This window comes from Equus asinus, chromosome 2 (genome assembly GCF_041296235.1).
Source record: "Equus asinus isolate D_3611 breed Donkey chromosome 2, EquAss-T2T_v2, whole genome shotgun sequence".
NCBI lineage: Eukaryota > Metazoa > Chordata > Mammalia > Perissodactyla > Equidae > Equus > Equus asinus.
This window is the reverse complement of record NC_091791.1, coordinates 98,214,159-98,233,719: the sequence shown is the minus strand read 5'-3', so window position 1 is coordinate 98,233,719 and position 19,561 is coordinate 98,214,159. Positions and strand designations below refer to the sequence as shown.

General features: G+C 38.0%; 2 protein-coding genes across 4 annotated transcripts in view; one reads left to right on the top strand and one right to left on the bottom strand.

The window, feature by feature from the left end:
• The window catches only part of TM6SF1 (transmembrane 6 superfamily member 1), a 66,753-nt gene extending 65,127 nt beyond the window's left edge, over nt 1-1,626 (top strand). For all 3 annotated transcript variants that reach the window (XM_070494399.1, XM_070494357.1, XM_070494394.1), the window contains one exon: nt 1,579-1,626. In XM_070494399.1, the coding sequence (XP_070350500.1) occupies nt 1,579-1,611 (33 nt within the window). In that variant the 3' untranslated portion in view covers nt 1,612-1,626. The remainder of the gene's footprint in view (nt 1-1,578) is intronic.
• The window catches only part of HDGFL3 (HDGF like 3), a 67,307-nt gene that overhangs the window by 35,283 nt on the left and 12,463 nt on the right, over nt 1-19,561 (bottom strand). The gene's annotated exons all lie outside the window — the stretch shown is intronic.

Below are 19,561 nucleotides of genomic sequence, written 5' to 3'. Positions count from 1 at the left end.
TAGGTATTTGGTCATTGGCTTCTTTTGCTCAAAGTGGTTTTTGAGATGAATTCCTATTAACAGTTAATTCTTTTATACTGGCAAGTAGTATGCCACTGCTTGCATCCCCGACTGACCTACTGACGAACATTTGCACTGTTTCCAGTTTTGGCTATTGTGAATCAAACTGCTATAAACACTCTTGTACATTTTTTTCATATATTCTTTCATCTCTCTTGGATAAATATGTATGAGTAGAATTACTGGGTAATAACATTACGTATGTTTAATTTTGTAAGAAACTGCCAGATTGTTTTCCAAGGTGGTTACACCATTTTATACTCCCTCCAGCAAGAATGAGAGTTCCAGTTGTTGTACATCCTAACCAATATTTGGTATGGCTAGTCTTTTTAATTTTAGCCATTCTAGTTGGTGTGAAGTGGTATCTATTGTGGGTATCTTTTTTTTATTATTTTTTATTTTATTGAGGTCATATTGGCTTCTAACATTGCCAATAAATTTCAGGTGTCCATTATTATATTTCAGTTTCTGTGTAGGCTGCATCATGTGCACTACCAATAATAGTCTAGTTTTCATCTGTCATCATACATATGTGTCCCTTTATAGCCCTTTTGCCCTCCCCTTGTCCTCTTCTCCTGTGGTAACCACTCATCTGGTCTCCTTATCTATGTGTTTATCTTTATTGTGGATATCTTTTAACATACCAAACTGTTACAATGCTCTAGGCATTTACCCAGAAGAAATGAAAGCATCTGTCCATAGAAAGATTTGTACAAGGATGTACTTGGCAGCTTTATTCATAACAGCAAAAATCTGGAAACAGCCCAGTGTCCATCAACATGAAAATGGCTAAACAAACTGTACGATATTCATACAAGGGAACACTATTCAGTAATAAAAAAGAATGAGGTACTAATGATACAAAAATATGGAGGAATCTCAAAAACACTATGCTAAATGAAAGAAGCCCTACATAAAAGAGTAATATTGCAATGTTGTATAAATGGAATATTGCATTATTTCATTTATATGAAGCTCTAGAAAAGGAAAAGCTAATTTATGGTGAAAAAATCTAAACAGTGATTCCCTCGGGGGGAGGGCGGGGGTGGTGACTGACTGGGAAGAGGCATGAGAGTGTTTTCCGGACGATGGTCATATTTCATATCCTGATAGGAGTTTCGATTACATAGGTATAAATTTGTCAGAACTCATCAAATGGAACACAAGATTTATGCCTGCATTGTATGTAACTTACCTCAAAAATTAAATAAATGTTAAATTCTAGTTAATTATATGCAGGCTAAAGTGAAATATAATAATATATGCAAATTAATGTAAAATACATAAAAATTAAATGGATTGATCGATGGATACATTGTTAGATGAACAGAAATGTGATAACACAAACTAGCAAAATGTTAATTGTAGAATCTAGCCAGTGGGCGTGTGGCATTTGCTTTCTACAGCAACATCTCTGTGTGTTTCAAAATTTTCCTAACAATATTTTGGTAAAAATAGGTAGGAGGAGAGAGAGGATGAGAGTAATCTAACAAGTTGGTTATATCTTTGTCTTTTAAGATGCAAAGTCTATTGATACCGTCTAGTCAGTAAATTCAGATGTGACGGCAGACTGCTGTGCTCCATTACAAGCTGAGGCTGATTTTTAAAACTATCTACATACAATACTTTAGCTAAAAATGACTCCGAAGAGAATTTTTAAACCACCAAGTTGTCAATTACAGAGACTGCACCACTGATGCTTCCCTCGACGTGAGTCCCAGCATCCCTCTATCTTCTCTAACAATGGGTTTTATCAACTTGCCTCATCTACATTTGCTATGTGAAAAATAGTGATTTAATGTGTACTTTCTTAATTACAGATGGTGATGAACATCTTTTCATATGTTAAAAGTTACTTGTATTATGTTTTCTATAAACTGCTTTTTCACACCCAATGCCCATTTTTCTACTGGGTTGTTGGTCTTTTGTTATTGATCTGTAAAAGCTCATTTTGTGTGTGTGTGTGTGTATCAGTCCTTTTTCCATCATAGGTTACAAACGTTTTTACCTATTTATCATTTGTCTTGATTTCATCTGCAGCATTTTTTTGGTCAGCAGAAATCCTTAATTTTTATATAGCAAAAGCTATTAATCTTTCCTTTGTGGATTATGGGTTTGCACCTTGCTTAAAGGGCCTTTCCTATTCCAAGATTTCCAAAAAATTCTCCCATATTTTCCCTCATATTACTTTTGTGGTTTTAAGGAATTATACTTTTAAGCTAGAAATGTACCTAATAGTGAGTGTAGGGAAATGAGCATCCATATAAATGATTACTAGGAATGTAAATTGCTACAAACATTTAAGAAGTTGATATGATATCATATAAAATTAAATACATACCACATAGCCTAACAATGCCACTTCTGGGAACCAATCTATCCTACAGAAAGGAGAGCGCGAGTATGTAAAGACAAACAACCGAGATGTTCACTGAAGCTCTCCTGCCAAAAAAAGAAACAACTAACGGGCCATCCGTGCAGAAATGGTTAATTAAATTATGGTGCAGCCATACTATAGCATATGCACAGCCAAGATCTACATGTATCTACTTGGAAACTAGCAATATATCAAGTACAAGTGAAAAGAGCAAGCTGTAGAATAAAAAATGGTAATTGCATAAAACCATGTGTGTGTGTGTGTGTGTGTGTGTAAGCACTTGTATAAACACAGGGAAACATCAGGAAGGGTACACACCAAACTATCAATGCTAGTTACCTCAGTGGAGTAGGAACGGTAGTTATAAAAATATATTTCTTCTGAAATTAAAAACAAACAAAAATCTTAATTATTTTTTTAAAAAGTAAACCAATAAAAATACAGATGCAGGGGCCAGCCCAGTGGCGCAGCAGTTAAGTTCACATGTTCCGCTTCTCAGCAGTCCAGGGTTCCCCAGTTCAGATCCCGGGTGCGGACATGGCACTGCTTGGGAAAACCATGCTGTGGTAGGCATCCCATGTATAACGTAGAGGAAGATGGGCATGGATGTTAGCTCAGGGCCAGTCTTCCTCAGCAAAAAGAGGAGGATTGGCAGTAGTTAGCTCAGGGCTAATCTTCCTCAAAAAAAAAAAAAAAGAAAAATACAGATGCATACGGCTTGCCCCAGTCTGATTCAAAAAAACAACAACAACTGCAGAATGGAATTTTTATTAAGTAAAGAACAACTGGATGATTAAATTTATTGGACCCTGCCGTCTGCATCCGCCGAGGATGACTCTCCCTAAGAGAGCCAGCCTTGTCAGGCCTCAGTCCAGGAGAGCCTCGCCCGACTGGACAGAGAGCACCTCTTGCTACAGCAGAGGGGGTCTGGGATGAGGCTCCAGTTCTAAACCTTGTTTGAATTTCTAGGAAACTGTCTTTGAGGAATCTTAGCCTTTCCCATTTCCCCTGTAGGAATTCTTAGCTGGCCCTCCTCCAGGGAAATTTCCTTAATTAGATGCAAAATGTTAAACAGTATGTTTTAATGGGGAGAGATTTCACTGCCTTACTCAGATCTTCCAAACCCTGCCTCCCTCACCAAAAAAATTTCAAGGAAGAGAATAATGTAAACTAAATTCAGGTATCTGTGAATCCAGTTCACAAGATTTCTGCCAATTTGGGCACATCTTTTACTTTTGATGTTAATTTCATTCATTGGGCTTTATGTTGTCAACATAAAATGACATGCAATACCTGCCTTTTCCCTCTTAAATTCTATTTTGTCTGATATAAATTCCTACCATCTCTCCATTTGTTTTATTTAAGTTTGATAAACAGATCTTTCCAATTTGGGGGTAATTTTTGCCTTCTATTATTTTGTGTTAGCTCAGTCTCTTATAAACATTATATTGTTGGATTTTATTTATCAATCCAAATGAAGACCATTTATGCTCATAATATAATGTCTACCTTTTTATATCTCTTCATTGTTTACCTTTCTTCTATGAATTATAAGTGAAATACTTCATTTTTAATTCTAAAAGTACTTCAAATATATCAAGAACACTATTAAAACAAGAGTATCTACACAATAATATTAAGATAATATTTATCTATTTCAATCTGAAACAAAATAAGGTATTTAGTGCTTTCCCTCTCTTCTTTTCTTTCCCATTCTTTATTAATCTTTCATCTTTTCTCATTGTGTTTTACTGTTCGGTTTAATGAATTAGGTAGTAATGACTTTTCTTGTTGGAGTGACTGTAAGCAACTATCCAGAGCAGGAAGAAGGCAAAGAGCGGACGGAGCAGGATGTTGATATGGAACTACCTGAGTGTCAGTTTCAGCTGACGAGCCAAGACAACAGATAACACACTCCAAAATGAGGTAACCACCAGGCCAGACTTGTAGAGTGTGGTCAAAAACCCGTATAAACTTTAGACCTAGTGTAACAACAGCAGCAAAGGTTGGAGAAGGCAAGAGAAGAGATGGAGATGAGGAGAGGATTTTTGGAAAAAGCTGCCCTTCCCCAAGTACCTTGACTTTGGGAAAGAAGTTTCAACAAGACCACATGAAGAGCTTAAGACCTGTGCTCCAGAGCTTGGGAGTCACAGAAGAGTGGCGTTTGACTCGAATCTGAGAAATCCTGAGGAAGGGCACAGGACCCTCTGGTTAGGTGCTCTGATGACAGAGTGGGATGGGTGGTGACCACAATGTGACTGGTTTACACTCCTGGAGTGTCTCACGGTAAAAGATGAAGTCTTCCAGGGACCATTAACTAGAGACAGTATGGGGTTGTCTCAAATCCTGTCCAAGAGGGCCATCTGGAGGCGAGGGGACCACAGCAGGAAGAAGGTGGAAATGTACCGTGAAGATGTCCAGGGAGGAGGGAGTTATAAGTGACTATTCAGAAGAGAGATACATTTGCCTCCATCAAGAGAAGTGAAGGTGGGATAATCCCAGGAATACTGGGGACGGAGCGGTAGGCTGCTTCTAAAGTGGCTCCCAAATGATGCTCTTTTCCTGGTATTCACGGCCTTGTGTGATCCTGTCTTCTTGAGCGTAGGCTGGGTCTAGTTACTTACTCCTGATGAATGGAATATGGCATCAGTGATGGAGGCCACTTCCAAGACTGGGTTACAAAAGGCTGTCCCTTCCATCTGTGGCTCTTGCCCTTTTGCTTGCTTGCCTGCTCTGAGGAAGCCAGCTGCCATAACAGGAACTGCTTATGGAGAAGCCCACGAGGCAAGGAACCCAGGCAGGGCTCTGGCCAACAGCCCCTGAAGAAATGAGGTCATTAGGCCAATAACCCACGAGGAACTGAATCCTGCCAACAACTACTGGAGTGACCTTGGTTGGAAGCAAATCCACCCCCTAGTCAAGCTGTAAGATGACTGTGATGCTGAGAGAGAGACAGAGTAGACAGTCAAGTAAGCCACACCTGGATTGCCGACCCCAGGAACTGTGAAATAATAAATATGGGTTGTTTCAAGCCACTACATTTTGGAGTAATTTGTTATGTAGCAAAAGGTAATTAATATGGGGTAGCTCCAAAGGAACCACAAAAGAGTTCATGAGCAGAACACTTAGCTCTAAACACTGCCAAGGCCAGACAGCATCACTGGCTCACCAGAGCTCTCAGTGGAGTAAGAGCCTTCCTGCTACCACCTCCCCACTCCAAGCCCAGAGGGCTGCCGAATAGTGGGAGAGCAGTCGATTTGTTAGGCGAGCTCAGGAAAGTTAGCTGACCCCTCTTTCCCACTGTGGTGGCTGACCTTCAGGAGGTGCGAGCTTCTCTGGGAGGGAGACGCTCTGGCATCAGCTAGAAGTTCTGAATGATACAGAGGACTGACCACACGACCTTCTGAAGTTAGTCTGCTTCTGTGACCAGAGCTGATCTGAGGACTTTTTATCAGCACAGAGTGACCACAACAGTTACAGGACTTCATCCAAAGGGACAGGAGCAATGCTGTGGTCACAGAATGGCCTGAAGAGAGAGTACAGGCAAAACAAAGCTTCAAAAAAGTAAAAGGAGGAAAGAAAGAAGTCAGAGCAGCTAAATCACAGGGAGAAGGAGCAAAGGTGGGGGCAGGTCAAGAAGAGTACCGAGCAATGCGTGAGCACAAGGCTTAAGAGAAAAGCAGCTGGGCTAAGACCAACACTTCATAAACGGCGGTTTCCAAACCCACAGGTCTCCTGAGAAGTTTGCATTATCAATGACAGTCATGATGTCTGTTTCCATTTCAATTTAAAAATCTATAAATACAACAATTTAAATACTCTCTCTCTAAAAATGAACAGTATGAGCCTCTTTGTACCCACTAAGCAAATATGTGTAGTAACAGATATCAGGTAAGTGTGTTTATGATTCGATATTCAGTAGGTTTATCACTCAACTGAACACAGCTGGCTGCTTGTGAATTTGACTACTCATCTGTTCTAATTTTTATTCTTAGTCTCATATTATTTAGTTTATAGCCAAAACAAACTGTTGATTAAAGACTAAAGCTAAGATAGCAAAAGGAACATGGATGTTGAAACAGAAGTTAATGAAGAGCATAAAATTATAAAAATCCTGTAAATTCATTTAAAATTGTCTTTATTCTATCTGAAAATTGAATTTATCTGATCAATATCAAGATTCTCCATCTGAACCAGCACTGAAAGGAGAAAAAAATGGTGACAAGTATATCCCACTTTAGCATTTTATTTTTAAAATTAATTATACTTTTGGCTTATCATTTTGGTGACTATCTTTTCATGTCTTTTATATACATGCACATATATTTTACATAAATGGGATATGCGACAGAAGCTGTTTTATCACGAAGACCCTTTTTCTTTTAAACAGAGACGTGTGTGTGTGTTTGAGCGAGTGGGTGAGTGGAGGCGTGCCCCACACCCTCCCTCTGACTTACTTCTCCCCAAGTGATCTTTATTTCTAACAAAATATGCTTCTATGTTCATATACAAATGTGTCATACAAGGCAAAAGATTTTTTGAAGGGAGGGGAGCTACTGTGTTTCTCTCTCTCTCTCACACACACAATGAATCATATTTTATCAACTTCTCTGCATTATGAAAAGTCCTTGAAGTCAAGTGGCATACATCTAACAACTATTTTTAACAACTGTATAATAATCCACTGATTGGATAACTCATAATTTATTCAACTTTTCCCTGAGGGATGGGTATTTACCTTATTTTTGGTGTTTTTGCCCTTTAAAAAGGCTACTGTAAACATACTTAGACTTTCATGCACTGGTGCTTCTATTTCCATGAGCTACATTTCCAGGAGTGAGATGGCTGGATCATAGATTAGAGGTATTTTTCATTTTAATAGATATTGCCAGACTGCTTTAAAAAAAGGCTTAATAATTCACATTTCTACCAAGGTATGAAAATGACCACCCTTCCAATCTTTGACAGCATTAGGTATTATCGCTCTTTTAAATTTGAATTTCCCTGATTAAGGCGAGGTTAAGCATCTTTTCAAAGGTTTATTGGCCATTAGGATTTGCCCTTCAGTGAACTACTTATCCATATCATTTTTGCATTTCTCTACAGGGTTCTGTCTTTTTACTATATTCATTTGTAAAATATTAACCTGATGTCTATAACTTCTACTACAAATATATTTCTCCACTATATAATAAGTCCATTGAAACATCTTCTCTTGAGTTCCAGGACACTACACTCTCCTGATATTTTTTTCCTTTCTCACCATCCACTTCTTAGTCTCCTTTCATAGCTCCTCTTCTGTATACTTATTCCCTTGGTGATCTCACCCAATTCCATGGTTTTGAATGTTATCTATATGTTGAGTTATCACATTTCTACCGCCAAACTCCAGACCTCCCTTCTGAGCTTCAGACTCACATATTGGGTGTCTCATAGGCATTTCAAATTTAAGAAGTCTAAAAGCAAACTCTTCATCTTGTGGCCTAACCTGTTTATCTCTCAGTGTTCCCAATGTGAGTAATGGCATCACCTTCCAACCAGCTGCTCCTATTGGAGACCTGGAAGTCATTATTGATTTCTTTCTTTCCCACACAGACACATCTCATCCATCACCAAGTCCTTTCGATTATGCCCACAAATAAATCACCAAACTAACCACTTCTTTCCACATCCACTGCTGAGCCCTCTCATCTACTCCATCATCTTCTAACGCCTAAACTCCTACAACAGCCTCCGAAATGGGCCCTGTGCCTCCACCTCCCTACCCACTACCTCTGCCCCCAACAAATCAATTCTTTAGACCCTAAACATAAGTCAGATCATGTCATTCTGCTCAAAACTCTCCAATGACTTTCCATATTTTTAAAAATTCTAAACTCATTACTAAAAGTATAAAGCCCCACGATATGAATTGTGCCTGCCTCTTTGGACTCATCCGCCCCTCCCCCCAGTCCTCGCTCAGTCTGTACTAGCCTCATCTGCCTTCCTGCTCTTCCCTGGACATGCCTATGCCATCTCATTCCCACTTTCACCCCAGAGAGCTGTACCACTCCCTCCCACAGAACATTCAATTGCTCAGGTGTCATTTTCAGAAAAACCTTGACGATCACGCAGAAACATGCAAGCACACAGCATCACATCATACGCCATCCTCCTACTCTGCTTCTATTTCATAGCTCCTGTGGTTACACTCCATCACGGACTGCTTTGCTTGCTTACTTATTCACCTGCCCCCCCCAGACTAAAACATAAGCTTTGTGAGGACAGAAGACGCGCCCATCCTGTTCACCATGAAATCCCCTCCCCCAAAACAGGGCCTGGCACAGAGCAGGAATTCAGCAAATTTTTCCTCAAAGAATGAGTGAACGTTGCTTTATTATTTTTTGACACTGACCATTGCAAAGCTAGCCTGATTACACTGAAAGTAACCAAGACATCACTGCAGTCCATTCATTTTTAATGCTGTTGAATATCTTTATGTTAGTATACCACAATTTAATTTTCCATTCTCTGTCAAAGGACATTTGGGTTATCTTCAAGTTTCTTTTGCCATTATGAATAGTGTTGGTGTGAATATTCTTGTAAACATCTTCCGGTACACACGTGTAAGTTTCCCTACAATGTACAACTAGGATTAGAGATGCCAAGTCAGAAAGTATGCAAAATTCAACTTCACAATGTCAAGTTCAATTGCTTTCCAAAGTGGCCAGACTAATTTACACTCCTTCAGGGGTATATATGAGTTCCTGCTGATCCACATGCTCTCCAACATATGATACTGGTAAATCTCTTAATTTTGGGCAATCTCATTATGATCTTAATTTGCAGTTCCCTAATTGTTAATAAGGTTGAGTGTCTTTTCATATATTTATGGGTCTTATGAAATGGCTGTTCACATCTTTTGCCTATTTTTCTATGGAGCTGTTTTGTCTTTTTCTTATTCATTCGTATACTAAAGATTGGTCGGTTCTGTGTATAGTAAGCATCTTCTCCTGGTTGGTGTCTTATATATTTGCAAGTTCATTAAAGAATTGTTTTACTGAACAGAAGCACTTGATTTTAATGTACTCCAGTCTATATATCTTTCCTTCTTTGGCTAGTCCTTTCTGTGTCTTAACAGGAAATTCTTCCCTACTCCAGGGACATAATGTATTCCCCCATATGCCCTAAAACACTTCATCTATTAGAACTGATTTTTGTATATAGTGTGAAACAGGGATCTGATTTCATATAGGTACTATATGGTTAACCCATTTGGATATTTAACTCATATGGATAATGAATCATGCTAGCATGGTTTAAAAATAGCCTCCCCGTATTCCCCTTCCCCATCTGCAACGCCACCCTTGTCACATATCACACTTCCACGTATCTGTGGGCCAGTTTCTGAGTAATCTTTCTGTTGTGCTGTGAACCTCTCTCTCCTTGAGCCAAATGCTGTCTTAATTTACTATTAATTACTATTTGAACAATTCTGTGTTTTGATATCTGATGAGACAAGTCCCACCACCTTATTCCTCTTGTTCAGAAATGTCTTGTCTTGGCTATCTGCCTTTCTGTATACATCTCAAAGGACAGCAACAAAAAGGAAACATAACTTAAAAACACACACTCATTTCTAACAGCAGCAAAAAGTATAAGACACCTAAGAATATATCTAATATAGGTACAGAAAATATTAAAACATTTAAGAAAGGCCAAATAAATGGGGAAACAGACCATTTTCGTGGATTAGAAACTTTAATATTGTAAGATGTCAATTTCCCCATATTAATCCATAGATATAATCCAAATCCAATCAAAACCCCAACAGTTTATTGTGAATCTCGACAAACTAATATACCGTTTGCTCCCCACTCCTTGATTGGCAGCATACAGAATTATAAATTTAATATATGATATAAGACTTTAACCAAAATGTCTCAGAATCTAAAATGTGATGTCTTATCTATTTCCAACGTTAGGTCTTTTTAAAAAATTAAAGTCTAGAAAATGTCCTTTATTATACTTCTGATAATCAATTTTGAACCATCTGTCCTTTCTTCTTCTAGAATTCATGCTATTAGCAAGCTGATTCTCTCCGAAATATACTTGATGTTTAATTATCATCTCGTCCCTTATATTTGTCTCTAAACCACTTCTTTTGCTTTATATATATGCTCTTCAAAGTCTGTCTTCTATTTGGCTAATTTATTGTTTTTGCCACAAATAAAAAGAAAAAAACTTATCATGAGCACATAAATAACTCATCCCAAGCTGGTGTAAAGTCTTCTCTTACCTGAGCTTTAAAGCTTCTAAATTAAATCAAGGTTTCTGTCTAATTGTCAAAATGGTTACCGTGAATTCTGTATTTCTTTTCACTTATCCCTCTCACCTCATGAAGGTGAGTAAAAAGGGCAACAGATTTTAGTGCAGTTCTTTCTACTAACTTCCTTTGTCACTCTGAGCAAGTCATTTTAGATTTCTCATCCATCTCCCCAAAATAACAACTACAACACTGGAATTCATCTTAAATCTTATGTCTCAGGAGGTACTATCGTTTAACTTTTCATTAAAGACTTCAAAATTGTCTGCAAGGAGAGAAGCAGCAATAGCACAAAACGTAAAGGAAGGTTCACTCAGGATGCAGCGTCTTCTCCCTCTAACGAGCGAGACCACACAGTCCTGTAACAAATAACAGGAGAGTAGAGAGGCAGTTCTAAAACCTGCGTGTCAAGGTCCCATGACAGAAAAGGGCTGAAACGCAGCATTTTTGTAATGAAATGCCAATAAAAAAGGTCTCCATCTATATTTTCTTTTTCATGCTCCTTCTGGGTTGGTCAGTCTCAGTTACTTCTTGTTCATTTAGTCTAGCTGCCTTCTGACAGGAAAATCTGCTCATCGCTGTCTACACACATCTCACTCTTATTCTGTTCCTCTGTCCACCTATGCTCTGCTCCCTAACCCAGCTCAAGCTCGATAAAGGTCAGGTCATGTCTCACTCATTTTTATAACGCTAAGTCCACCTGAGAGACTAACCCAGAGTATATACTCCGTAAACACTTAACGGGATTATGACAGCAGAACACTAGTGTTACCCAATTCACACAGCCCCATTCACACGGCGATAACTGGACAAATAAAAAAAGGAAAGTTTCGATGACAAAAATTAAGAAATGTTACACAACCATCTGTTTAAAACCAGGAAGCATGATTACTACCCAAAAAAGTAGATAAAATCTTGAAGAAGACTGTCAGAAAATTAGAAAAGCGGAAAATCTCCTAGGGGTGGTCAAAAACCAACATTAAGCTACATATTTACTGTTTATACAATTGACATCTTAGAACAGAAAAGTTATGAGTAAAAGGCTGGATATGATACATCAGCAAAATGTATACAAAAATAAAAGCCGGTTACAAGGCTAATATCAGAAAAAGTACTATAACTTACGAGCTAGAAAAGTATGAAATAATACAAAGTGGGTCGGGTCACTATACAACCATATGCTGTATAAAAACATTTCTGTCAATGACGCATCGCACGTACCACAGTGGTCCCAGAAGATTACTACCATGAAGCCTATATGTGTGGGAGGCTGTACCACCCAGGTTTGTGTAAGTGCACGCTGACGTCTGCACAACGAAACGCCTAATGGCGCATTGCTCAGAATGGATCCTTGCTGTCAGGTGACCATGACTGTATTGTGACAAAAGGTACGCTCCGCCCTGTAGTTAGAGGTCATAAACATTTATGTGCCAAATGAGGCCCTGAAATTTATTAAATAAATAGTAAAAACTATCATGAGAGATACGTAAAAATAGAATAGGTATGGTAGAGATACCTCTTCATCTCTAAGTACTGAATCCCACAGAAGCTTTCTTTTCAGGAATACAAAGAATATTCTTAAAAAGTTGATCACATATCAAAAGAAACCTCGATAAATTAAAAAATAATTTTATTAAAGATTGGCACCTGGGCTAACAACTGTTGCTAATCTTTTTTGGTTTTTTTTCTGCTTTATTTCCCAACCCCCCGCCCCGTACATAGTTGTATGTCTTAGTTGCAGGTCCTTCTAGTTGTGGGATGTGGGACGCCACCTCAACGTGGCCTGACAAGCGGTGCCCTGTCCGCGCCCAGGATCCGAACCCTGGGCCACCGCAGCGGAGCGCACAAACTTAACCACTCGGCCACTGAGCTGGCCCCTAAAAAGTAATTTTAAAGGATACATACTCTGACTACAATGTAATCATATTAAAAAACATCAATAAAACATACAAAAACTTTCAACCAATTACTCCTAAAATTCTCTCTTAAATATCTCTTGGGCCATACAAGAAAAGAAAATCACAATTAAAATCTATTCGGAAAATGACTAGAAAACACCAATTATCCAAATCTATATGTTGAAGTCAAATGTGAAAATGCATAGTTTTAAAATTTTTCATTTTCAAAAAAAAATTCCAAAGAAATTAACTAAGAATTTATTTCATGAAGTTTAAAAGAGAAGAAAAGAAAAATATACTTGGGAAAGGTAATGGAGATGAAATCAGAAATTAATGATGTGGCAGAAAAATAGGAAAATTGATTACTTAAAAAAAGGGAGAAATAAAAATTAAGAGCTAGAATTTTGGGGAAAAAATACCAATAGAGCTGACATACTTTTGGCAAATGTAATTTTCTGACAAAAATAAAAAAGCATATATAAAATTAGTAATGAGACGATGTAACTATAGTAACTGAGACTTAAAAAATTAGAATAGTACATATACAACTCTACACTAGAAGGTTTATGATATCTATGAAATAGACAGTTTTCTAGGAAAATAAAAATGGCTAGAACTGATCCAAAAAGAGTAGAACATGTGAATAAACCAATAACCAGTTAATTAATTTAAAAGCTGCTCCCAAAACCCGCAAAAGGTGTCCAGGCCCGATGTGGTTTTAAGGTCAGTTCTTTCAAGTCACTGATAACTGCTCACTACAGCACCTCAACTATTTTAGAGCATCTAAGAACTGGAAAGCTCACCACACATTTCACCAAACCAGCGAGGCTGCAACAAGCACTCAGACCACAGACTTACTGTAACTGACAGAACTGAAAGGAGAATGGACAATTTAACAATAATAGACGGAGACTTCAATACTTCACTTGAAATAATGGATCAAACAACTAGACAGAAGACCAAAAGGAAAGAGAAGCCCTGGACAACACCATGACCAACTACACCCAGTGGGCATCTCCAAAGCACCTCCTCCAACAGCACATTCTCCTCAAGTAAACAGGGGACATGCTCAGGACAGACCACACGTGTCAACAAACTGAGAAGGAGTGAAGTCATGCAAAGCATGTTCTCCGATCACAATGGAATGAAATTAGAAATAAATAATAGAAGGAAATTTGGAAAATTCACAAATACGTAGAAATTAAACAGCATGCTCCTAAATAACCAATTGGCAAAGAAATCACAAGAGAAATTAGAAAACACTTGTAAACGAATGAAAACAAAAACATAACAAACCAAAACTTATGGGATGCAGTGAAGGCAGTGCTTAGGGAGAAATTTACAGCTGTGTACACTCACCTGTATTAAAAAGGATCACACTTCTACCTTAAGAAACTAGAAAAAGAATAGCAAACTAACTCAAAGCAATGAGAAGGAAGAAAAAAATAAAGATTAGAATAGAAATAAATAAAATAGAAAAATACAGGAAATCAATGAAACCAAAAAATTAGCTCTTTGAAAAGATCAACAAATTGACAAATCTTGAGCTAGACTGACCAAGAAAAAAAAGAGAGAAGATTCAAATTACTAAAATCAAGAAGGAAAGAGAGGAGCATCACTACTGACCGTACGGATAAAAATAGACTATCAGGGAATAGTATGAACAACTATATGCCAAAAAATTAGATAACCTAGATGAAATGAACAAATTCCTAGAAATGTACAAACTACTGAAACCAACTGAAGAAGAAACAGAAAATCTGAGTAGACCTGTAACAAGTAAAGAGATTGAATTAGTAATCAAAAAATTACCACAAGTAATCAAAAAACTACCCACAAAGAATCTAAAAAAGTTAAACTCATGGAAACAAAAAGCAGAAAGGTGGTTGCCAGGGGCTGGAGGGTGGGGGAAATGGGGAGATGCTGGTCAAAGGATACAAACTTCCAGCTATAAGATGAATGAGTTCTGGGGATCTAATGCACAGTGTGGTGACTACAGTTAACAATACTGTATTACATACTTGAAACTTGCTAAGAGAGCAAATCTTAAATGTTCTTACCACAAAAAAAGGAATGGTAATTACGTGATGTGATGGAGGCGTTAACTAACCCTGCTGTGGTAATCATTTCAGAATATATAAGTGTATCAAATCTTCACATTGTACACCTTAAATTTACACAACATTTTATGTCAGTTATATCTCAATAAAGCTGGGAAAAAAACCCCAAAACTAGCCATAAAACAAACTTGGGGCCAGATGGCTTCATTGGTGAATCCTACCCAACATTTAAAGAATTGATACCAATCCTTCACAAGTTTTTCAAAAAATAGAAGAGGTAGGAACACTCCTCAATTCATTTTTTGAGGCCAGTATTACTGATACCAAAACCAGATACAGACGCCACAAGAAAATGAAATTACAGACTGACATCATTTATGACGAGAGGCAAAAATCTTCAACAAAATACTAGCACAGAATCCAGCAACATATAAAAAGAATTATGCACCATGACTATGAGGCTTTATCCTGGGAATGCAAGGTTGGTTTAATGTATGAAAATCAATCAATATAATATACCATATTAATAGGACAAAAGACAAAAACCACATGATAATCTCAACAGGTGCAGGAAAAGCATTCGACAGAATCCAACATCTTTCCATGATAAAAACCTTCAACAAACTAGGACTAGAAGGAAACGCCCTCAACCTGATAAAAGGCATCTATGAAAAACCCACAGCCAACATCACACTTAATGGTGAAAGACAAAGTTTCTCCCATAAGATCAGGAACAAGATATGGATGTTCATTCTGACCACCTCTATTCAACATTGACTGAAGGCTGTAGCCAGGACAGTTAGGCTGTTAGGAACGTAAAATGGTGCAGCGGCCTCGGAGGAGAGCACGGCAATTTCTCAAAGGGTTAAACAAAGTGTTACCATATGACCCAGCAATTCCATCCCTGGGTAAATACCCAAGAGTTTGAAAACACTAAGTCCACATAAAAATTGTACACGAATGTTCACTGCAGCATTATTCATAACAGCCCAGAGTGGAAACAACCCAAATACCCATGAACCGATGAATGGACAAAGAAATGTGGAATGCCTATACAACGGAATGTTATTCAGCCAAAAAAGAAATGAAGTACTAACACATGCTACGACACGAATGAACTCTGAAAATGTTATGCTAAATTAAAGAAGCCAGACATAAAAGGCCACGTGTTCTATGCTTCCATTTAAATGAAATAGCCAGAATAAGCAAATTCACAGAGACAAAGTAGATGGGCAGCTGCCATGGGTCAGGGGTAGAGGTGGATGGGGAGTGACTGCTTCATGGATACGGCGCTTCCTCTTGGGGTGATAAAAACGATTTAGATTTAGATATTGGTAATGGTTGCACAACCTTGTGAATATAATTAAAAAACTGAATTGTACAATTTAAAAGGGTGAATTTTATGTTATCTGAATTATATCTCAACAAAAAGAGAAATGTGTTATGTATAGGCACATGTGTGCACACAGACACACAGACTGAGACAAAGTAAGCTGTGTTGCAGGTATGTGAGCACTATTTAATCTATTATATAATTTATATTTTTTATTTATAATTTTATATTTATAATTATAATTTTATATTTATAATTATAAAATCTATTTATATAATTAATACAAAAGCCGAACAGGAAAACTTACATGATTATTACAATGGATGGTAAAAAAGGCATTTGACAAAATTTACCTTCCATTTCTGATAAGAATTCTTAGAAAGACAAGAATAAAAGAATACTTCAACATGACAATGACTATCTATCTGAAATCAGCCAAAATCATATATAGTAACAAAATGAGATGTATTCTTAAAAAGCAAGAACAAGACAAGGTTGTCAGCTATCTCCAATGCTTAACCTTAGTCTTATGAAAGTTCTCGTTAATGTATTAAGAGAATTCCTACTCCAGTTCCCAACAAACATAAATATTGAAACAGAGAAAACAAAAGAATCATTATTTGCATATGATTTAAAAAAAAGTAAATTATTAGAAAAACAGAATGAAAGTACAGCAGGATGACTAAATAAGTAAAAGTAAAAAGCTCTGGCATGGATCACCAAAGACTAGATTGAAAATATAAAAGAAAAAGACAGAATTCAGTCATTCAACAAATATTTCCTGAATATTTTCTGTGTGCCAGGCACTGTTATAGGTGCTAAAGATACACCAATGAACAAGGGACAAAAACCCCTGCCCTCCAGGGGGCAAATCAAACAGTAAATAACTATAATAAGCAAGCAAATTACTTAGTATGTGAGAATGTAAAAAGAGCTATAAAACAGAGTCAAGGATGAAGACAGGGTTGTAATTTTAAACAGGATGGTTTAAAATTTCTCACTGTGAAAGAGACATTTGAATAAAGATGTGGGAAAGGGCTGGGAGATATCTGGGGAAGAGCTTGAGCAAGGGCCCTGAGGCAGCAGTATGACTGGCATGTTCGAGGAACAGCAAGCAGGCCACGATGGTTGGAGCAGAGCAAGGAGGAGAGGAAGCTGGATCTATACTCCTCTTTAACAGCATCACCACGGCTGCTCTGTGGAGAAGAGACTTTTAGAAGGCAAAAATGGAAATGGGGAGATCAGTGAGAAATCTACTAAAATAACCCAGTTCAGAGATAACGGTGGTTTAGATGAGGATGGTGGCAGTGGAAGTGGTTAGATTCTGCGTAAACTTCGAAGTCAGAATTGACAGGATTTGCCAACAGACTAGATTTGGGGATTAAGAAAAACTATGAAGTCAGAGAGGACACCAAGATTTGGAGAGTAAGAAAAACCACCAAGTCAAGGATGATGCCAACCAAAATTCAATGTATAAAAGCAGCAACACTAGCAAACACTTAGTAGTTAAAAAAACAAAGTGTGGATCCTTTATGAAGAAAACTGTAAAATTTTACTGAGATAGAAAAAAAGAGAACATTGCATCTTTCTGGCTGGAATGCCTCAATATTGGAAAAAGTGTCATTTCTCCTCATATTAATTTATAATTTAATCACTGCAAACTAAAGTCCCATTGAGATTTGTCTTGAAACTCAAGGAGCTACTGAAGTCAACCTAGAAAAAGAAGTAAGTGAAGACAGGTAAGAAAAGTTATTCTAACAAGAAGATTAATTACGAGAAGCTTGTTTTCCCTTTGCCTATGACGCTTCCCCACACCGTGCACGTGGCGCTCTCCCTCACGTCCTTCGGGTCTCTGTCCCAGTGCCGTCTTATCAGAGAGGCTTTCCGGAACAGTCTACACAAAACTCAGCAAGACCCTCTCTACATGCTCTACCCGCCAGCACTCCCTACCACTCAACCACTCATCTTCCTGCTTAGATAAAGACCACTCGCAGGTAGGTTCTTTGTCATGCTCTGCACTCTGCTTCCAGACTGGGCAGCGCCTGGAGGGGAGCAGCCATTCAGTAAGTGGCTGTGGACGGAAGGGATAAATAAACGTGCATTACCAGAGATAAAGCCCATGATATAGGCACTGGTTCAGAGTATGGGCTCAGGAGTCAGGCCCCTGGTTTATCATTTACTGAAACTGGGCAATTTTAGGGAAGATACTTAAAACCTCTCTACACTTCAGGTGTTTTCATCTGTAAAAGGGGGGTTAAATACCTATAGCGTAGGGTTACAGTGATGATTAAATGAATTAATGGCACATAAGCTCCGAAAAATTAAAGCTAAGACTTTCTCCTTCTTAACTGTTCTTCCTTAAAATAAACTTACTTAAATCAGTTCCCTCAAAATTTCTATCCTCTAATTCTAGTTCTACCCTTTTAAAAACCGTCAAAGAAAGAAAGGAACTAGTATTTGTTTAGTTTCAACCATGCGCTAGGTACTTTTAACTAAGTTCTCTTTTTGGTTTGACTAAGTTCTCTCAACAGCCTTGTGGGTGGGTAAGGCCGCCTCCATTTCAGACAAGAGGCCGCAGAGGCTAAGGGAGGGGAGGTGACTTGCCCAAGATGGCATAGTCAGGAAGTGGTGGGGCTTAACCACACCTCCTTGGCTGCAAAGCACACACTCTTCCTGCTCCCCATGCTTCCTGGTTCTTCTCATACGAGAGCCTTGTACATACTTGAAGACCAATGTCACAGCTCTTTCATCTTTGCTTCTTTGACGAGACATTCAAACCTCTAAGTATCTCCTTCTATGTCTTTGTTTCTAGATCCCTCACTGTCGAGAACTCATTCTAGTTCGTTGAGGTCTCAAACTGTGGCATCTTAAAGTAATCATTTTTAAAGGGACTAAAATCTTGCAGACCCCCTGCTGTTATAAAATTTTATCATAATGTTCTGAAATGCACACAAATATAACAATAGTGCTATTATAATCACATGTAAAACCAAGGCAAATTTATATACTAAGTAGAAGTAAAACGATGACACCAATAAAACCCCAATTAATAATATTAATTTAATGTCATAGGGTTTTGCTGAAATTATATCTTGTTTACAACATGAATATGCCTCAGGTGCTTCTGCATTTAGCATCCTTACATTGCCCTGGGCCGTGTGACAAATCAAATTTCACACCACTTTTCTCTAGCAGAACTACCACCAGCCTCCATTTGCACAGCCCATCTTGGCATCATTAGGTGATCAGTAAGATGTAGGAGGCAAAGAAAAAGCAGCATCTAGGATAATCTGAGGTCTTTATTTTGGGGGGTGACGGACTAGACAGTAATCTTTCACTAAAACAGGAATACTTGAGTGGGGAGTGGCGGCTAGATTAGTTATGACAATGAATTTGTGGTACCCAACAGACAGCTAGATGGTGCTATCTAGCAGGTAAATGGACGGATGGATCTGAAGCTCACAATGGTGACTCTGGGCCTGAAGCAGGTTTGAAAGATATTACTCTGAAGAATGGTAACTTGAAGTC